This window comes from Prionailurus bengalensis, chromosome B2, assembly GCF_016509475.1.
Source record: "Prionailurus bengalensis isolate Pbe53 chromosome B2, Fcat_Pben_1.1_paternal_pri, whole genome shotgun sequence".
NCBI classification, from domain to species: Eukaryota; Metazoa; Chordata; class Mammalia; order Carnivora; family Felidae; genus Prionailurus; species Prionailurus bengalensis.
Genome location: NC_057349.1, coordinates 80,415,145 through 80,434,477, shown reverse-complemented (window position 1 = coordinate 80,434,477; position 19,333 = coordinate 80,415,145). Strand labels below are relative to the sequence as shown.

The 19,333-nt window shown below is 36.4% G+C and overlaps 1 protein-coding gene across 6 annotated transcripts in view; it reads right to left on the bottom strand.

The window, feature by feature from the left end:
* Positions 1-1,332: 1,332 nt before the first annotated feature.
* Positions 1,333-19,333, bottom strand: part of CASP8AP2 (caspase 8 associated protein 2) — a 37,931-nt gene continuing 19,930 nt past the window's right edge. For 2 of the 6 annotated variants that reach the window (XM_043591940.1, XM_043591939.1), the window contains exons 4-11: positions 18,671-18,771; positions 18,050-18,124; positions 16,276-16,391; positions 10,611-12,820; positions 6,871-9,997; positions 4,687-4,786; positions 3,845-3,897; positions 1,333-1,450 (exon numbers count right to left, since the gene is read on the bottom strand). In XM_043591940.1, the coding sequence (XP_043447875.1) occupies positions 1,441-1,450; positions 3,845-3,897; positions 4,687-4,786; positions 6,871-9,997; positions 10,611-12,820; positions 16,276-16,391; positions 18,050-18,124; positions 18,671-18,771 (5,792 nt within the window). In that variant the 3' untranslated portion in view covers positions 1,333-1,440. Of the gene's footprint in view, positions 1,451-1,629; positions 3,898-4,686; positions 4,787-6,870; positions 9,998-10,610; positions 12,821-16,275; positions 16,392-18,049; positions 18,125-18,670; positions 18,772-19,333 lie in introns of those variants that run through there. The other 4 variants (XM_043591942.1, XM_043591941.1, XM_043591944.1 and 1 more) reach the window with 3 other exon arrangements.

Below are 19,333 nucleotides of genomic sequence, written 5' to 3'. Positions count from 1 at the left end.
GCTCCATGCTGACAGCAGAGTCAGTCAGATGCAGGACTTGAATACACAAACCATGAGATCATGACCTGAGCCGAAGTTGGTTACTCAACCAACTGAGCCACCCAGGTGCCCCACCAGACTTTAATTTTTAAAGTTCAGCGTTTTTATATTTGTACCTTCATCCTAACAAGGCAAGGACTCTAACATTTTCTTGGTCCCTTGACCTCCATCATGTTGATACTGTCTAAAATTAATTATGGATATTTCCTCTTTCAAGTCCTATTCACACTTTACCCAGGTATCTAACCACTCCTTCTGCCTAGCTCTGATAATATCTCTTGGACTTATTGTTGCTGAGCATTTTCTCAAAAATGTTTATGATGTGGATTTTTGATTGGTAAATCTTAATGATTGTATTAAGCCCTCACATTTGAATAACAATTTAAATGGATGTAAAGCTTTAGGTCCAATATTTTAAAAGGTTTTCTTACAGTCAGTTTTGCTCTTGAAAAGACAGATCAATCTGATTCTTATTCCTTGATACAAGAAAAATTTTTATTTTTTACAAGAGTAACTTTTAGATTTTTCACATTATCATTATCTCTCTAGATGTGGGTACTTTCTTCTTGTTTGGCACTTCACGGCCCTTTCAATCTTTAATTTTTTCTTATCCTGGACCTCTTTTGTTACTTGAATGGTGGCACATCTATTTTGTCCTTCATCTCACTTAAATCTGAATTCATGTCTTCTTTTTTCTCTTTTGCTTCTTTCTGGGAGAATTTCTCAATTTGACTTTCCAACTCACTAACTCATTCATCAGCCATACTCATTCAATTTGTATTCCACTTATGTTATTTTAAATATGTTTTTTATATTTCAACTTGGCTCATTATTTCTTATTCTTATACCACATTGCTAAACTCTTCCCTTTTTTTTCTGTTTACAGGCTTAATTTTAGATTCTGATGATCTTATGTAATTGAGTTTTCTTTTGAACCAGTGGCATGTCTTGGTAATCACTTTACTTTGGCTTGTGAACTCACTTACCTGATGGTATAGGCTCTTCTGAGTGATAGAATGCCCTGGAGAAAGGCTGAGGGCAGCAATCTGGGCTATGTTGGGGGTTCAAAGAGAGGGAAGAAGATAAAGCCCTATGGTGCACAGCCCCAACACTACAAAAACCACAGTAAATTATTTGTTTGTTATCTACGAAGTAACCCTTCAACCACAGCTCCCTCTTTAGACACTGTGGGAGAAATGGCAATTTCCTAAGGCATTTCCTAAAGTCTAGGGCCTACGCTGTAACCCATTAGTCCTATAAGTCTGGAGGGGGAGGAGTGAACAAATAATGCACAAGCTAGTCAGTCCTTACCTGTTTTCCCCAAATCTTCACCCAAAAGGGTTTTGTGCTGCCCAGATTTTATCTGTGAGGACACCTGCAGCAGAGGTCTGGTTCACTGTACTAGTACCTGCTGTGAGAAAGCAGGCAAAGGCAACTGGTTTTCTCTAATGAATCTACTCACAGACATTCAGCCAGCCATACCCCCACCAAGAACCACTTCAAAACAGCTCCCATATCCCCTGTGAGTTTTACCTTTTTTTCTTGTAATTATTATCTAAACACACTAAAAGAAACATTCTAATCAAAATATAACAGAACTTTACATGGCTTTATTTATACATTACTGGTATTGAAAACAAACTTTATACAAAAAGTTTTATACAGATAAAAAAAAATCCTTGGCTAGGCAAAGCCATTTATGTGTGTATGTACACACAAATACACCTATACACAAAGTATTATACATCACTGTAATTATACATATTTACATATACACTATTTAAATTATTTTACAATGTACCAAAATGAGAGGCAATTAGAAAAGCAAATAAAAATGGATGAAAATGAACTAAATAATCGTTTCAAATGCTACAAAATTATTTTGAAAAATCTAGAAAGTCATTTCTTTGAGGTTTCAATGCCATTTCGTTGTTGCTTTTATCTTAATAACAAGTTCTGTTCAAAAATAAATATCTTGACCAATAACAAGTGAGCAAATCAGACTGATGACTGGAACAAGCCAAGCATGCTGACTTGAGATTAAAGCGTCAGCAATTACAAATGTAGATTTTTATTACTAATCGAATATGCCATGAAACTGCCCTCTACTTCCCCATTTAAAACATGAGGAATTCCAAGCTTCTGTGAAATATGCAATATCAATCAAGACTCCAAGGAATTCAGCAATTTATCTGTAATGTAAGAAAATGCTGATGTTATGATTCTATTTTTCTGATGACCATTTTATAAGGTGTTGTTCTTTAAATGAGTTCACTCAGGTAATATCAGTGATAAAGAACTAGCTTTTTACAGACTCAGTTTGGTAACTTTATTGCTATATTCTGATTCTGGCAAGAATCTTATGAGACTATAGCACTTGGATGGAAAACAAAAGTCAGTTAAGAGACAGATGGGAATAAAATAACCTACTATTTTTGCTATCATGCAAGCAAAAAAAAATTCAAGTAACAAATCCACTGAAGATTTTAGATTTGTAAAGGAATTTGGAAATTTCAAACTAATAAGCATCACTTTCAGATACAAGTTAATTCTTTCATAAATGTATATATTATCTTCACAAGGGAATGGAACTCACATTTTAACATAACATTCAGGTAAAATAAAAACTCAGTTTCATTTCTTAAAGGCAGTAAAAATTTTAAAGCACAGTAAATCTGAAAAATAATCAGGCCATTTTAAAAGGTTCTTAAAGAATAAGCTTTTCTATTTAAATTCTCCATTATTCAATCTTACATTCTGAAATATGTAAATAGGATTTTAACTTCACAGTAAACTGCTAAATATCTTCTGAAGATCTCATTAGCAAACTAGTTGCTTAGAGAAGATATTGAAACTAACAGGTTATCCACAGATAATAAAATTTACACTGGGTCCAGAAGTCGATTTAAACTTCAAAAATATAAGGACCCTTCACACTAAGATCTATGTCCAAATATGGATTCTTTTCAGATTTAATTTAATTTGAACTGAACTGAATTTGAAATTGGGTGTTCTGCATTCAAGTAATTATGATACAAATATAGTGAAAACAGTGATAGGTTAAGTACCTTTACAACTTTCTTTATGTAAAGTCCAAAATATCTAAGCAATTGGTTCAGGCCTTAGAGAAAAAAAACCTGCTGATAATTATTGCCTGTACAGGAATGGCTTATATAATTATAAACCTGTAGGAATGGCTTAAATAAACTAAGAAAACATGTCAGTGAACATCATTAATAATTTAACTTGGTAAATCATGTCATGTATTCAGATGACAAAGGATTTCATGTTTATGAATGACGTACATTTTATATTTTAAAATATTTAGTACTCCTAATTAAAATTTGAAAAATACTAAATTTCAAAGACTACAGGACTACAGAGTTCACTGCCTGTGAAATGTATGCTATTCAAGAATGTTTTATTTTTCTTCATCTATAAAAAATTTTTTGTTAATCATCAAATGGATTATCCCCCCGCATCTTAGACTCATCAGCAATCAGAAGGTTGAGAAGAAATATGATATGTCGGTTATACTCCAAAAAAAAACCAAAAAAAAGGGTTGAGGAGAGATGCCATGCTGATCTGAACTGCAGCAGGCTTCGCTCTAAGCCACGTCTCTATGGATGAAGCAACCTTTGAATCCTGCACGAGCAACCATCCTCCAACCTGTGACTGAAGCAGAAACTAAACTGGATGTCTCTACCCACTACTCATATCTTCAGTGACTAACAGGCCATTAACTGCACAGTTACAGTGTCAGATATTTACTTTACTGGTGTCCTGTAGCAGAACCATTAACTACCTGCATTTTGACTTTTCAAAGAGCTTCATTAGCTGCTGGAATCTTTCTGAGACCTGAAAAATTTTAAGTGACGGTTAATTACAAACATCTCAATATATATATATTTTTTATCTGTGATGAATATTTTCACAAAACATCTAAAGACAAAGAAAGTTGCCCTCAATAATAAAAACATGAAGTAATGTTTGGAAAAATAAAATATCTTCATACTAAAGGTGATTGCTAGTTTAATTGTTCAATATTAAACATTCTTAAAGAAGCAAACATCATTATAAGACAAATGAGATCAAATAAGTAAATGGTAAGACAACAGGAAAAAATTAGGATTGTTCCCAGCTACGTCCACAATCACCAAGATTTTATTTATTTATTTTATTTCCTTAAGTAATCTCTATACCCAAAGTGGAGCTCAAACTCAAGATCCCAAGATCAAGAGTCACATGCTCTACTGACTGAGCCATCCTGGTGCCCCTTACCAAGTTTCTAATAGTCCTATGTAAAGAGCCATACTGTTAAAGAAAATGGTTAATAGGAGCCCCTGGGTGGCTCAGTCGGTTGAGTGTCCAACTCTGGATGTCAGCTCAGGTCATGATCTCACGGTTCGGGAGATCAAGCCCCACATCAGCTCTGCGTGGACAGTGTGGAGCCTGCTTGGGATTCTCTCTCCCTCTCTCTTTGCCTCTCTCCCACTTGCGCTCTCTCTCTCTCAAAATAAAGAAACATTAAAAAATTTTTTTAAAGAAATTGGATAATATCTACGTATTTTAAACATGATAAAGGTTAAATCTAAATATAGTAGAAACACTTGTAAAATTATAGAAATGTAAAAATTGGGTAGTTACCTGATATGGATTTTTATTCAACTTGGCAGCTAAATAAGAAAATGTTTTCAATGATGGCCCTCTTTTTTGACACTCCAATAAAATTTCCCGGTCATCATTTCTGAAGAGAGAAAAATGTTATTTTAGTTTCTGTAGATTAGAGTAGGAAGGTAACAAAAATTCCAATGCCTTAATGTCTACAAATAGGAGGTGACATTTTTCTTAAAAGCCCACAGAAACAAACAAACTGCATATACCAAAATAAGAACAATGATTATCTCTGAGAAATAGTATGCATGATTCTAATGTTTGAGTTCACACATATTTCCCAAAAAATTAAAAAAAAATTTTTTTTAACATTTATTCATTTTTGAGAGACAGAGTGTGAGTGGGGAAGAGGCAGAGAGAGACAGAATCTGAAGCAGGCTCCAGGCTCTTAGCTATCAGCACAAAGCCCGACGTGGGGCTGGAACTCACACGCTACGAGATTATGACCTGAGCTGAAGTCAGATGCTCAACCAACTGAGCCACCCGGGGGCCCCCAAAATTTTCTAAAATAAACCAATTTATTCTAATGACAAAATTAAAGGTTTTTTTTTTTTTCTTAATCTACCTTTAATGTGTAGAGTACTTTCTTTTTAATGTTTATTTTTGAGAGAAAGTGCACATGTTCACACACAGGGGAGGGGCAGAGAGAGAGGGAGAGGGAGACAGAGGATCCGAAGTGGGCTCTGCACTGACAGCAGACAGCCAGATGCAGGGCTTGAACTTGCAAACCAAGAGATCATAACAAGAGCTGAAGTCAGATGCTTAACCCACTGAGCCACCCAGGTGCCACAATGTGTACTTTTAAAATTAGGGCCCAAACAAGATCAAAGTCTTCCTAAGCAGAAAAACCAAAAGTAAAATAGAATCCAGGCATTCTCATTCCCAGATTTGTTTTTCTACGTGATCTGAACCAGTGCGTGTTATAATCTCTGAGATACTATTCTGCCATCTATAAATTATCTGGAATTAAGACATGGAAGACTGTGGTATTAAACAAAACTGGTTACCAGGGGGTTGCTATACAGTTCCCCTAGACCTTTGAGCATGTCCAGGACCAGAGGTTAAGAGCAAAAGCAAAGGGACAGTTTCTAGAGACTTGAGCTAAGCTCAAGGTGACAAGGGAGAAAGAATGTGGGACTCTCGGGGTGCCTGGGTAGCACAGTCGGTTGAGCATCCTACTCTTGATCTCGGCTCTGGTCATGGTCCCATAGTTGTTGAGTTTGATGGGGCTCTGTGCTGATGGAGTAGAGCCTGCCTGGGATTCTGTCTCTCCTCTCTGCCCCTCCCCCACTTGTGCTCTCTCTAAATTAATCAATTAATAAAACTTTAAAAAAAAAAAAAAAAAGGATGTGGGACTCTCAAATGGGGCAAAGAGCCAGGCACTTCACATGCATCCAAACACCAACTGTTCCCCAAATGTGCATGTCCCCACATTCCACTTCCCTCTCTCCCTCTGCCCCCCCCACTTGCACATGCATGTTCTCCCTATCAAAATAAATATATTTTTTAAAATTAAATGCAATTAATTAAATAGAATAAAGCAAATTAAACTAAATAAGTAAAATAAACAAAACTGGTCACCAATTTCAACATGATTCAGTTTCCCTCATTATGTACTCTAGTTAAGTCTGGAGAGCATGAACCTCTAGTCCAATGGTTCACAAATGTAGTCACCTTTAAATCTCCATTTCTTAAAAAGTTTACATGAAAGTCAAGAGGACAAGCAATTGATGAAACTTTTTCAAAACTCCTAGTTTAGAGGAAAACTCAAATTACAAATGCACTTTTTGCCCGTTTCACCACCTGTCATTCTTCCTTTCTAAAATGTGGTTATATTCTTCCTTTCTAAAATGTGGTTATACCAGTTCCTTACAAAGAATTTTTAACTGAAAAAGTTAAAAAAAATTTTTTAAAAGAACAGTGAAAAGTTATGCCCATGGTGCTAATGCACATACCTGGTTAAGAGCCACTGCTCTAAACTGTTCTATACTACAGCTGGACTGCACTCTAGAATGCATCCTTTACCAACTTTGGCCACTTTTGAAGTCAGTCCTCACTTGCCTTATTTTAGGATGGGATAAAACTATGATGACATGACAGAACAGATGCCTGGCCTCTCAAAATTTCCTGGTGACTTAAAAGTCTCAAGATTCTTACCTTGTCCATAAAACTATAATTTCTCCCTTCTTTTTAATAACATTCTTTGCAGAAAGGCTTATAGGAGAAGTGGCAGTTGCTGATAGCTCCTCGATCCCTGGGCTTGACTTCAACGATGAGGGATCTTTAGTCACTGCAGGGGCCTTTTTCTTACTGGCTTTCTTTCGGTGAGCTTCACCATTCTCAGAAGAATCATGGGTAATTTTCTTAGTCTTTTCCCTACTGGTTAAGTCTGTTTCCTTTCTCTGTTTTTTATGAGAATGATTTAGATCAGAAAGTTTTTTTCTCTTTTTAGGAGCATTATCCAAAGTCCCAGGCAACACTGAACTATCAGAATTTGATGCCGACTCTGGTTTTAAGTCATCCTTTTTTACTTCACATGAACTGGGAGGTTCTGAGGTCAAATCGATACAGGCTTTCTCAACAATGCATTCCAAAGGCCCGTTTGCCACTTGCACCTTTCCTTCCTTACAGTTATCTTCATCTACACATATCACCTGACATTCCAAGCGTTCAACACCTAAAGCAGGATGGTTACTCTCATTTTTACTCTCACTTGAAACCTCTTGTGTCAAATCAATGAAAGCATCTACAGTATCAGGCTGCATATCATCTAGTATTTGAGCATTCTGATCCAAATTGCCTTCGGAGCATCCCAACTGATCAATATTTAAAACTGTTACTTCTATGAATTCCCCCAAGTTTTTGGTCTCAGTGACTGGATCTTTTGTGAGGTCTATATATGTGTCTGGAAGATGATCCTCAACAGAATGTGAAATTTCTTCCATTGGAGGCAATTCTTCAATGCTTTCAGGTACTTTTGGTTCCCATACTTGATGCAACTTGAAACACTCATCAGCCACTTCATTACCATGACTCACTTTACCTGAAGCATCTTTAAGAAATTCATATATATCAGGAACCTGTGTTTGTATCATACAGTCCTGTTCTTCATGAGCTGATTTACTGCTGTCAACATTGTTGTCGGAATTTAATTCCTCCACAGATTTAAAAACTCCATTCTGACATGAAACATATTCTTTCTCCACTGCTTTATCTGCTTCTTTTTCCACTCTGGGCAACGATGCCAGTGACTCGTCAGCCACCATATTCTGTTTAAGACTAGGGGAGGTAGATGGTGCAGCACGCCGTATTTTCACAATGAAATGATCATTGGACTTTTCCATTATGACAGCATGCATGGGTAGGTTGGGGTGGTACTGAAAGCCTGGAGTAACAGACCGACTGGTCCATGATGAAGAACAACTTGATTTGCTGCTCGAATTATCAGACTCCAGAGCTAAATGGATATCTTGTTCAGATGCATCCTCTTCTTCAAGTAAGGCATCTTCACTAAAATGGGCACTAATAACTTCTTCAGGAGTTGAACTAGACAAAACTTCAGGCTTTAAGAAACTGAGATGACCATCTGACTTCAGAGGTGATGGTACTGTTAAAGAGACTGCGAGATCTTCAAGAAGTATGGAGGAAATGCAGGGCTTGCTCTTTTCTGAACTACATCCATTATCTTTACTCAAAGCTATATTAGTGGACACTTCAAACATACAACTTTCATCCAACACATCAGGATGAACTGGCAAAGAAAGTCCTGAAGACAAAGATGGACCTTTCTCAGATGACAATAATGACCAATTGTCATCACTAATCATTTTAGGACATGGAGAAACCACCCCTGAAACCAGCTCGTCAGTTGTACAAGTTGGTATAGATTCGCACTTAAGACTCTCCAGCAGCTGTTTTTCTGGAGTCTTTAACTCCCACTCACTTTTTTCATTACAATTAACACTGTTATCCAAAAGATCAGAACCCTGTAACAAACTTTTGAATATTTCACCCATCTGTGCATCGCTCACTAAATTAAAAGTAAGGCTAGATGCTTGCTGTTCAGTAAGAATCTCGAAACTGCGTTCTGGCTTCAAAGCTGCATGCTGGGATGTTTGTGCATCCTCTATGGTGCTGCCTTCCATTTTTCCTGGCTTTGGGATGCTGGGACAGTTTGGTTCCAAGGAGCGTTCTTCAGACTGAGAGTTCTTAATGTTATCAAAGCAAGTGTTAGAACTTTTTTTAATGTCACGCTTTACTGTGTTAATACTGAAATTATCTTGAGGTTTTTCCTCAGATTTTTTACATCCAAGTGCAGATTTATGATTAACAGAATCTTCCGATGTGGGGGATTTCTCTTTCAGCATTTCTTTGCTGGAGTTGTCCACATTCCCCTTCTGACAATTTGAATATTGTGCTTTCTCCTTATTTATCTTTTCACGTTTTCCTTCATCACTGTCACTGCCAAAGTTTATGGAATCACAAAACTTTCCTAAGATTTTCTTAAGCTTTCCAAACAAATAATCCAGCTGTTCTTCTACAAACTTCCACAATTTTTTTTTCATATCTGGTAGCTGCTGTTCAAACAAACGATCCACAATGCCATTCTTTTTAACTTGCTTAAGTTTGGATTCTATAACATCACAGAGATTATTCTGTAAAGTAGTCACTGACTTTGAGATCTTGGATAAGTCAAGGTGTTTAATTAGTGATGTAAAACTCAAAATTGCTGACTCGATAATTCTATGAAATTGTATTAATGAAAATTTTACCTTGAATTTCATATAATTTTTCCTTACATGTTTTCTTATCATTCGTAACATGTGCATAATCTCTCGTACAGAAGAGGGTGCAGCAATAATTGGAACTATTTTTTCCAGGCTGGAGGTACTCATGGTCTTATCTTTCCTCTCTGTTTTTGAAGATCTGCTAGATTCACTTTGTCTATTATTATTCCATCTGCTTTTGGTCTGATGAATTTTTATAGATGTTTTCCTACTGTCTTTACCCAAGTGCATAGTACTTTTCCTACTTCCTGGGTTACTTTTTGCATTCTGGACTTCAGTAGAAGTTCTAGGTTTGGCACTTTTTTCAAAACTTTCTTGTGGTTTAGATTTTTCACTGTCGCTTATAATTTCTCCTTCTTCCAATTCATCTAAAGATGAATTCTTATGGTAGTCTGCATCTGTAAATTTGTCAGATTTGCAAACTGGCTTTTGATTTTCCTTATTGAGATCAGACTTGCTCTTAGAGGTAGATTGAGCCGAATCTGGTGGAAATATATCTGTGGAAGAGAAAAGTGTATTATAGTCACATGACAACTGAGTTCTAGTCATTTGACATTTCCATACTAAATATAACAAAAACTTAAGTACTGAGGCAACTCATTATTTTAATAGCTTTTTTTTTTTTAGTGGAATGTTAATGCCTAATATTTAATCATGTCATATGTCTTTTGTCACCATTTTTAATAGCTTTTTTTTTCTTAGTAGTATGTTAATGTTTAATACTTAATCACATCCTATGTCTTTCCTGGCCTCAGTTGGTACTCAGTGATGGTGTGGTTTGGTCATTTGGATAACCATCAACCAACCGGTCAGGTATCTTTACTTCATGTTAGGATCACCTACTCTATACCATTTGATGATGGCTTTGGAATAAAAAATATATCTGAAAGCAAGCAAAGAGTATTTGAAACAACCTGTCCTACCACTCCCTTGTTTGTAAAAATAGAGTTATCTAAATTTAGATTAAAGGCTCGATGTACCTCTCTAATTAACAGGGGTCTGAACAATATGTTAACTATGTTATCAAAAAAGAAAAAAGAAAAAGCACTAATTCTTCTTATATATTTTACAATCTCACAAAAAGTTATAGAACATAATATAAACTATTACCTTTATGACTGTTATTACATAATGAAACTTGAGATGGGCTTTCCAGTCTAAGAACTTTTGCTACAGGTCTCACTGGACTATTCAGAGGACTGATGGCTTCTGGAATAGGCCTCAGGTGATTGAGGTCAATGCTCAAAACTGAATTCTCATCATCATTATATACTGAGTTTGTTTCACCGATTTCCATTCTGTTGTCCACTATCGCAGACTGCTGAAGTGAAGATTCTTGTGTCTCTTTAGGTGAGCAAGGCTCCAAATGACAAGACTTACTTTCATCCAATGGTGTATCTACAAGAGAAGGCTCAAATTTGGGGTTACTATCTTCTGAAAGGGCTACTGGCAAAATTTCAGTTTCTTCAACTGAAGGCTGCAAAATGCTGTCACTGGATTCAGCTACTTTTGTTGCAGAAGGCTCCTTCATCTCCATACCTTCAGAAACACTACAAGAATTTAAATCAACATTTCTTTTAGTATCCAATTCCAAGCCAAAGTTTTCAGAAACATTTGTTTGTAATATGTCCATTGCCACAGGAACTGCTTCCCTGGCACCATTAATGGTTTGTTCCATTTCTGTTGATGATGGAAACAAGGATTCTGTTTGTTCCATTTCCACAGGTGCTGAGAAGGAAGTCTCTGTACCACAAATGGGCACATCACAACCCATAGTGTTCTCAACAGATTTAACCAACACACTCTCTCCTTCCATTTTCCTTTCTGGATTACTGGTCCTGGGTTCAGATGCAACTGCAAGAGCATCCTTTGGTTCCAATAACTTTGATTTGGTTTCCTCTGCGGTATGTTCACTGACAGAGGGCACACATGTCACTGTTGTCGCCTGAACCAAGCACTCCAAATCACATATGCCACTGGATTTGGGGATATTGGTTATTTTCGGGTGGTTATCCTGAGAAACAGGCTGCTTTTTAGCAGGAGAAAGGGTTAAGTTCAATTTTTCCATAAAACTCAACTTTAAGTCTTTGTTTTTTGTTTCATTTGGACCACTGTCAGCTTTAATTGCAGGCTCTTTATTATCCACTCCTTCAGAAACCTCATTGTTAGAGACTTCACCTTTATCACTTTTGGGCTCATTCTGTCTCTTTAAATTCGTAGTGGTTTTCTTAGTTTCTTTGCTAGTCTTCTGCAAATGTTCTGTAGGTGTTCTTTTTTCATTTCTTATATGCCTATTTTCTTCTTTGCTTTCTCGTTCTCTTTTCCTCTTATCTTCAGTCCTATGCCGTTCTGCTCTTAAAGGTGTATTTTCCCACTGGTGCACAGCATCAGATTCTTTGGAGTCAGTGTGTTTATGAGTTCTGCTGGATGAAAAAAAGGATGGACATCTTCCTTCTTGAAAACTATGATTACTTACACCCCTATCTCTTTTACAATCTTCCCTTCCTCTTCTCTCTTCTAGATGGTATTTACTTGAATTATGAGATTTTATTTCATTCTTGGAATGAGTAAGTGATGGTCGTTCAGATCTTCTCCAATGATCCTGGTCTTTTACTATGGATTTAGGTTTCTGATCAACTTTCCTTTCTTCTTTGTCTTGCGACTTAAGTTCTTTTCTATTTATAGTTTGTGATCTTTCACTTTGTCTTTCTAGTTTTTTGTCACTTTGAGATTCTACTCGAGTATATGACCTTTCTCTAAAGGTCTCTTTTTCCCAAGAGTTAATGCGTTCATTTTTATAATCCGTATCTGTATTACTTTTAAACTTTGAATTTTTACTTTCAGCCTTTGGTTCACCTTTACCATATTTCTCAGGACGTCCTTGTAGCCTTTGACTAGCCTCTGTGTTCCTTGATTCACTATCACCACAACTAGAATTTAAGTCTTTCCGTATTCTATCCGTTCCTCTGCTATATTGGCTATGTCTAATATCTTTTCTCCCTCTTCTATTATCCTCATTTGAGATACTCTCACCAACCTGATAATGGGAACGTGACCAAATGCCATTGTTGCAGTGTTTTTCAGTAAATGGAGACAAATACAAAGTGCTCTTTTTTTCACAATGTGATTTTCCTTCCTTTTCGGGATTTGGCAGTGAAGTGCTATGATGTACATCTTTAGAAACATCACTTTTCACTCTGAGATCAGTCTTTGCACAATCATCCAAATGGGGAGATCTGGATTTAAGATCTTTTGTTTTAACTATATCTGGTGTCCTTAGAGTTTTGTGATTATTTCGAAAATGTGAGAACTCAGACAGTCTGTTGAGAGATAGAAATTCACAACAAAAAACAAAGTTAATTGCTTTTTAATGATCCAGATTTTAATCACATGCAAAACATTTTAAAATTCAGGGGTCCCCACACTGGCAACACTGTTTTACTTCATATAAAGATGTGAGTGATGCTTACCAGCTTCCAACTAAATGGGCCTGTTTTCAAAACAAGGAACTCCCTTTCATTTGCTTTGTTCAACAAAGACTAGAGGACCTCTCTGTTCTATCCCAGGCCTTACACCAAGGTCTTCCAGACTTCCCTCACCACAGGTGGATAACTGCCAAACTAACCACAGATTCATTTCTTTTAGAACAAATAACATTATTTTCTTGCCCTCACTCACTCTAGTGCAACTGAAACAGAAGGAAAAGTAAAATGTTGCCAGACAACACAATCATAGAGTTCTGCGTAGCTCTCTACCCTGGTTTTCTGTTTCACATACAATCCCACAGTAAACCAAAGCATCACTAGCCGTCTTAAAGTGCCACATACTATGCAAAAATAAAGAGAAATATAGAGTTGTGATTCTTTCTTAGGGAAATGGTGTGTATTTATTATTTAACCAAAAAAAGTCTAAGTCTTAGGGTTTTATATTAGTGTTTCAGAAAACTGGCAGTTTTCCTAACAATAATATGCAAATAGCTCATTTTAGTTCTCAGTCCATTTTCCTGAACTTCCATAACTTCTCTAAATCTCCATAAATCTAATCCTAATCAGTACTAAATGTACAGAGAACACCAAAATTTAAAAGACTCAGGAGAATAAGGGGAGATTTTAATTAAACAAAAGAGGATATGGGAAATATACAATCTAGAACAATATACAGATCTTACATGGATCTTATAATGGGTTATGTTCTCCCCAAAATTCATATGTTCAAGTCCTAACTCCCAGTATCTTACAATGTGACTTTGAGGAGAGGGTCTTTACAGAGGGGAATCAAGTTAAAGAGAGGTCACTAGGGTGAGCCCTAATCCACTATAACTAGTATCCCTATAAAAAAGGGAAATTTGGGGGTGCCTCAGTGGCCCAGTCAAACATCTAGCTCTCTATATCAGCTCAGATCATGATCTCACGGTTCGTGGGATCGAGCCCCACAACGGACTCTGCACTGACAGCACAGAGCCTGCTTAGGATTTTCTCTCTCCCTCTCTGCCCCTCCCCAGCATGTGCACGCTAGATAGATAAAATACTATCAAAAGTTTTAGGGGGAGCCTGGCTCGCTCAGTTGGAAGAGAATGTGACTCTTGATCTTGGGTTCATGAGTTTGAGCCCCACATTGGGTGTACAGATTAGTTAAATAAATAAACTTAAAAAAAAAAAAAGTTTTATTTAAAACAAACCTTTACATTACACACTTTCCAGAATTTATACTCTTAAATTTTCACCTTACATTATTTGTATGTTTTCTATTAAACGTGAGGTTTCAGCCAAATGATAACCAGTAGAATACCCAATACAGGTCACAATTAAAAAGTGAAAATAACTGGCAGAATGTTTATTAGATAAGGTATAACCACATGAATCAATCTAATGACCTAAGTCTCATCATTTATTCACCCAGTTTCTCTCTCCACCCTGTTAAAACATCACAACTATCCGCTAAAAGATTTAAATATGTATAAAATTTCCCCAACATTTCAGGAAGCAATCATACTAGCTGCACTGGTGCGATTTAGTTTAGTAAACACACAGCCATCTTCATTTCCAAAAGGACTAAAGTGCTTTACAGTATCACACAGTCTACATATAAAATTACCTTCATTCACCTGTCAATCATTTATTGACCATCTGCCATGCGCCAAACTCTGAGCTAAGTGCTTGATAAAATGGTGAAGATACACAAACATGGTCACTGCTCCCATGAAGCTTACAGTTTAGTGAAAAGATAGATACTAAAAGATAATTCTAACCCACAGAGCTCTTAACAGAGATAACAGGGAGATTAGAAAGAGAAAGATACTAAACAAGTAACCCCATTAATGACTTTAAAAATTCTAAGTGTAAGAGGAATAACAGACTAATACCCCTGTGAAAAAGACCTGAGGATAGGTTGGTTTTTAGCAAGTGGAGGATGGGAAACAGGTGGCAAAGGCAGAGCTCATGGTACATCAGAGGAACCAAAAGAATGCAGAAATTCCAGAGCTATGATGCCTAGGGCAAAGGTAAACACTAAAGGCAAGGCCTGAAAAGTAGTTTAGAACCATATTGGGAAGAGTCTTGTGGGCCATGTTCAGATTTATGATCTTTTATCCTAAGAACAATGAGAATCCATTGATGTATTTTAATTAAGAAAGAGGGTAGGATGGAGTAATTCTATGATAGTGAGATGTTCAGTGTGGTTTAGAAAGTGTCCTGTGTGGGGCTTTTATACCGAGAAGAGATGAACCAGAGGTGGAAAAGAGCAAGAATGGATGCAGAAATACCAGCACAAAGACTACTGCCAGATGAGAGTTGATAGGTAACAATGATGGTAAAATCGGAGAGAAATGAATAATTTGAGAGATTATAAAGACATAAAAATCAGCAGAACATGGTAATGAATTAGGTCTGAGGGATGATTAGAGAGGTAAGGGTCAATGACGGCTTCTAGGCATGGTGACTACGTGTCCCAGTTTGCCAAGTAATCTCAGTGCAATTATTAATAGCATGCCCTTCTACTCTCAAAAGGGTCCTGGTGTGGGAGATAAATTAAATGGCCAGTCTACCCCTAGGTCTCTGGTTTACACCAGCTGAATAAATGATGGAGAACCCACTGAGTAAGAAACAACTGAAGAGGTTTGATCATAAATTCCATTTTGAATGAGGTAATTTTGAAAATTCTGTATAGATGTGAAGTAGTTATTTCTATATAAATGGAACTGATGTAGTAGGAGTGAGATTACTTCAAATGAATATATGGACAGAGAAAGGAAAAGACACAGGTCTGAGTTTTAAGAATTCCAACCTAGTCAAGTACAGAAGAATAAACCTCAAGTTAGGAAGAAAATTAAGAATCATGAAAGCCAAATCAAGAGACTATTTTCAAGAAAAGGTCAATTATGTCATATAATGTGTGAGGGTAGTTAAAATGAGAAATCAAAACTATTTGATAGACTTAGAGGCAGTCACCGTTGAGCAAAATGACAGCTATTTGGGTGTACCAATGGAGGCAGAAGTCAGAGTGAAAGGGGGTCAAGAGTGAGTAGAAACATAAAATGAAGACAGCAAGTTTAGATAACTGCTTTGGAGGTTTGACTATGCAAGGGAAGGAAACATGAAATTCTCTGGAAAATACTGCCCCCAACCAAAATTTTAAAAAGAGAGAGAATATTAGTCATAGTAAAACCTTAAAGACTTAATAAAATGCATGATTTTCATCTTTCCACTCAAAAGTTTAAAATATTCCACATATCAACAGCCATGTAATTCATAAACAGATCCACACCCCTCAATTATACCTTTGGTGAAGATTATTTATTTCTTCATCCTTGCGATTTATTTCCACTCTAGCAGTTTTGATAAGTGCTGAAATATTCTTCTTAAGAGACTGGTTTTCATTTTTTAAGCTGAAATTCTAAACATCATAAAATATATTTAAAGTATATATATAAATAAAGCATAGGTCTACAGGATTATTAAACTTTTACTTATATAATACAGCTAATGTTTACTGAATGCTCTAACTGCAAGCCAGGCATCACCTTTTTTATCTTGTGTGACTCCAAAAAAAGTCCTACAAGAAAGAAGTACTATTATGTTCATTATACAGCTGAGATTCAAAGATAACAGACACCAAACAAAGGCCATTTCAAGTGAAACTACTTAAAACATGGATCAAGGGGCACCTGGGTGGCTGTCAGTTAAGCACCCAAGTCTTGATATTGGCTCAGGTTGTGATCTCGCAGTCATGAGATAAGACACTGCACTGAGCATGGAACCTGCTTGGGATTCTCTCTCCCCCTCTCTCTCTGCCCCTCCCATACACACCTGCATGCACATGCTCTCTCTCTCAAAATAAATAAACATTAAAAAAAAAAAAAGCCAGGTTCAAAATGAAAAGACAATAACAAGAAAAAAGTTCTGCCTGGGTTATTACCTTGAAAACTGAAGATAAAAACGATAAGGCTTTATTATATTTAACAATTCACATTTAACTTACAACAATGTACTAATTCTCAAATGAACAAAGAATGAATTTAGGATTGGCTAGTTATTTGGGGGGAAAGGGAAATGAAGAGAAACAACTTTACAAATAAATAAATAAATAAATAAATAAATAAATATCAAAACAAGACATGACATTCCTGTATTCTGCAGCATGCTCACCAAAAAAGTCACTCTTGCAAAAATATGAAGGTATCACCACCTTCCCCCGACAGCCATTCTAAATCTTTGCTCCTCAAACCATTCCCTTTTAAAACACCTGGTATCGGGGCTCCTGGGTGGCTCAGTCACTCAAAGTGTCCAACTCTTGATTTCGGCTCATGCCATGATCTCACAGTTCATGGGTTCAAACCCCATATTGGGCTCCACGCTGATAGAACAGGGCCTGCTTAGAATTCTCCCTCTCTCTCCCTCCCTCTCTCTCTGCCCCTCCCAACTTGTGTTCTCTCTCTCAAAATAAATTAACAAAAAAACAAAAAACAAAAAAATACCTGGTATCATCTCCATTAATGTTCTATTATTTGTTAACTAGTGTAACAGATTTTTATGCCAGTGCCATTAACAAATCAGTTTTCCAATATCATTTTCAGTGACACAGAAAATAATGCATGTTTTTGCATATTTGCTATATCATTTAACACTAAAAAGAAGAATTTCCTTATAAACCGCCAACACTTAAGCATTTTAATTTCTTTTTTAAAAATTTTTTTTAACATTTATTTATTTTTGAGACAGAGAGAGACAGAGCATGAACAGGGGAGGGTCAGAGAGAGGGAGACACAGAATCTGAAACAGGCTCCAGGCTCTGAGCTGTCAGCACAGAGCCCGACGCGGGGTTCGAACTCACAGCCCTCACGGACCGCGAGATCATGACCTGAGCTGAAGTCGGCCGCTTAACCGACTGAGCCACCCAGGCGCCCCACGCATTTTAATTTCTAACAAAAAAAAAATTATTACATTTTGATTTTAAAATAACACAAAAGGCCCTAGGGCCTCAATAGAACTTCCCTTCAATGACTGGAGCAGTAAAAGAAAACAGAGAGGCAAAAATACTCATTATAATCCTACCTGTGTCTGTATTTCCTTAAACTTTTTCATCAGCTCTTTCATTTGCAGCTGACATTTACCATATTCTACTTGCAACTGTAAGATATAAAAAGATTAAGCATCATCCTAAATTATTTTCTTAGCTTATATGACACTTCAGAATATTTTAGAATTTAGAAAATCAACCCCCTACGAAGGATAGACAAGGTCTATTTCTACTAACAGATATTTAGTAAAACTACTAGTTTTTAACATTGTCTCAACCAAAACACATCTTGTTAAGTTTCACATTCAATCTCCAGACCTTAAAATTCAAATAAGGTAGAAAGAAATTCATCTGAATTAAGTCTTGGGACATTTTATAACTTCGTACAAATCATGAAAAGATAAAATGTTTTATCATACTGACTGCCTGTTGAGATTTTATATATTCGCTTAAATTTAATCAAGCAAATTATAACTAAATTTAGACAAACATTCAGAAAAGATTTTAAAAAGCAGATCTGAAGACAGAAACTTAAATATTCTTTTAGACTAAGAGCTATTTCTTCAACACAGAATGTTTAATAATAAGCTGATGTCTGCACTTCAGAAGCTACAAAAGGTTAAAATAACTCTGTCCTTAATTCTGGCAACCCATACATCATTATATGTTGCCTCCTTTGCAGTTCCTTCTTCAGTCAGGATTTCTTCATATAAATCCAAACAATTTCTGGATGGTACACAGGATTTGGAAGCACTGTCTAAAACAAACATACAAAAAGCCCTTAAATTAAAACATGTACTTTGAGATTCAATGCAATCCCTATCAGAATTCCAATGTCATTTTTCACAGAAATAGAAATAACAATCCTAAAATTCGTATGAAATGACAAGACTGCAAATAAAAAAGCTATCTTGGGGCGCCTGGGTGGCTCAGTCGGTTAAGCGTCCGACTTCGGCTCAGGTCATGATCTCGCAGTTTGTGGGTTCGAGCCCCGCGTCGGGCTCTGTGCTGACCGCTCAGAGCCTGGAGCCTGTTTCAGATTCTGTGTCTCCCTCTCTCTCTGACCCTCCCCCATTCATGCTCTGTCTCTCTCTGTCTCAAAAATAAATAAACACTTATTAAAAAAAAATTTTTTTTTAATTAAAAAAAAAAAAAGCTATTTGAAAAAGAAGACCAAAGCTATAGGCATCACATTTCCTGATCTCTAATTATAATACAAAGCTATAGTAATCAAAACTGTATGCTATTGGCATAAAAACAGATATACAGATCAATGGAGCAGAATACAGAACCCAGAAATAAATACAGTAAATTTATGT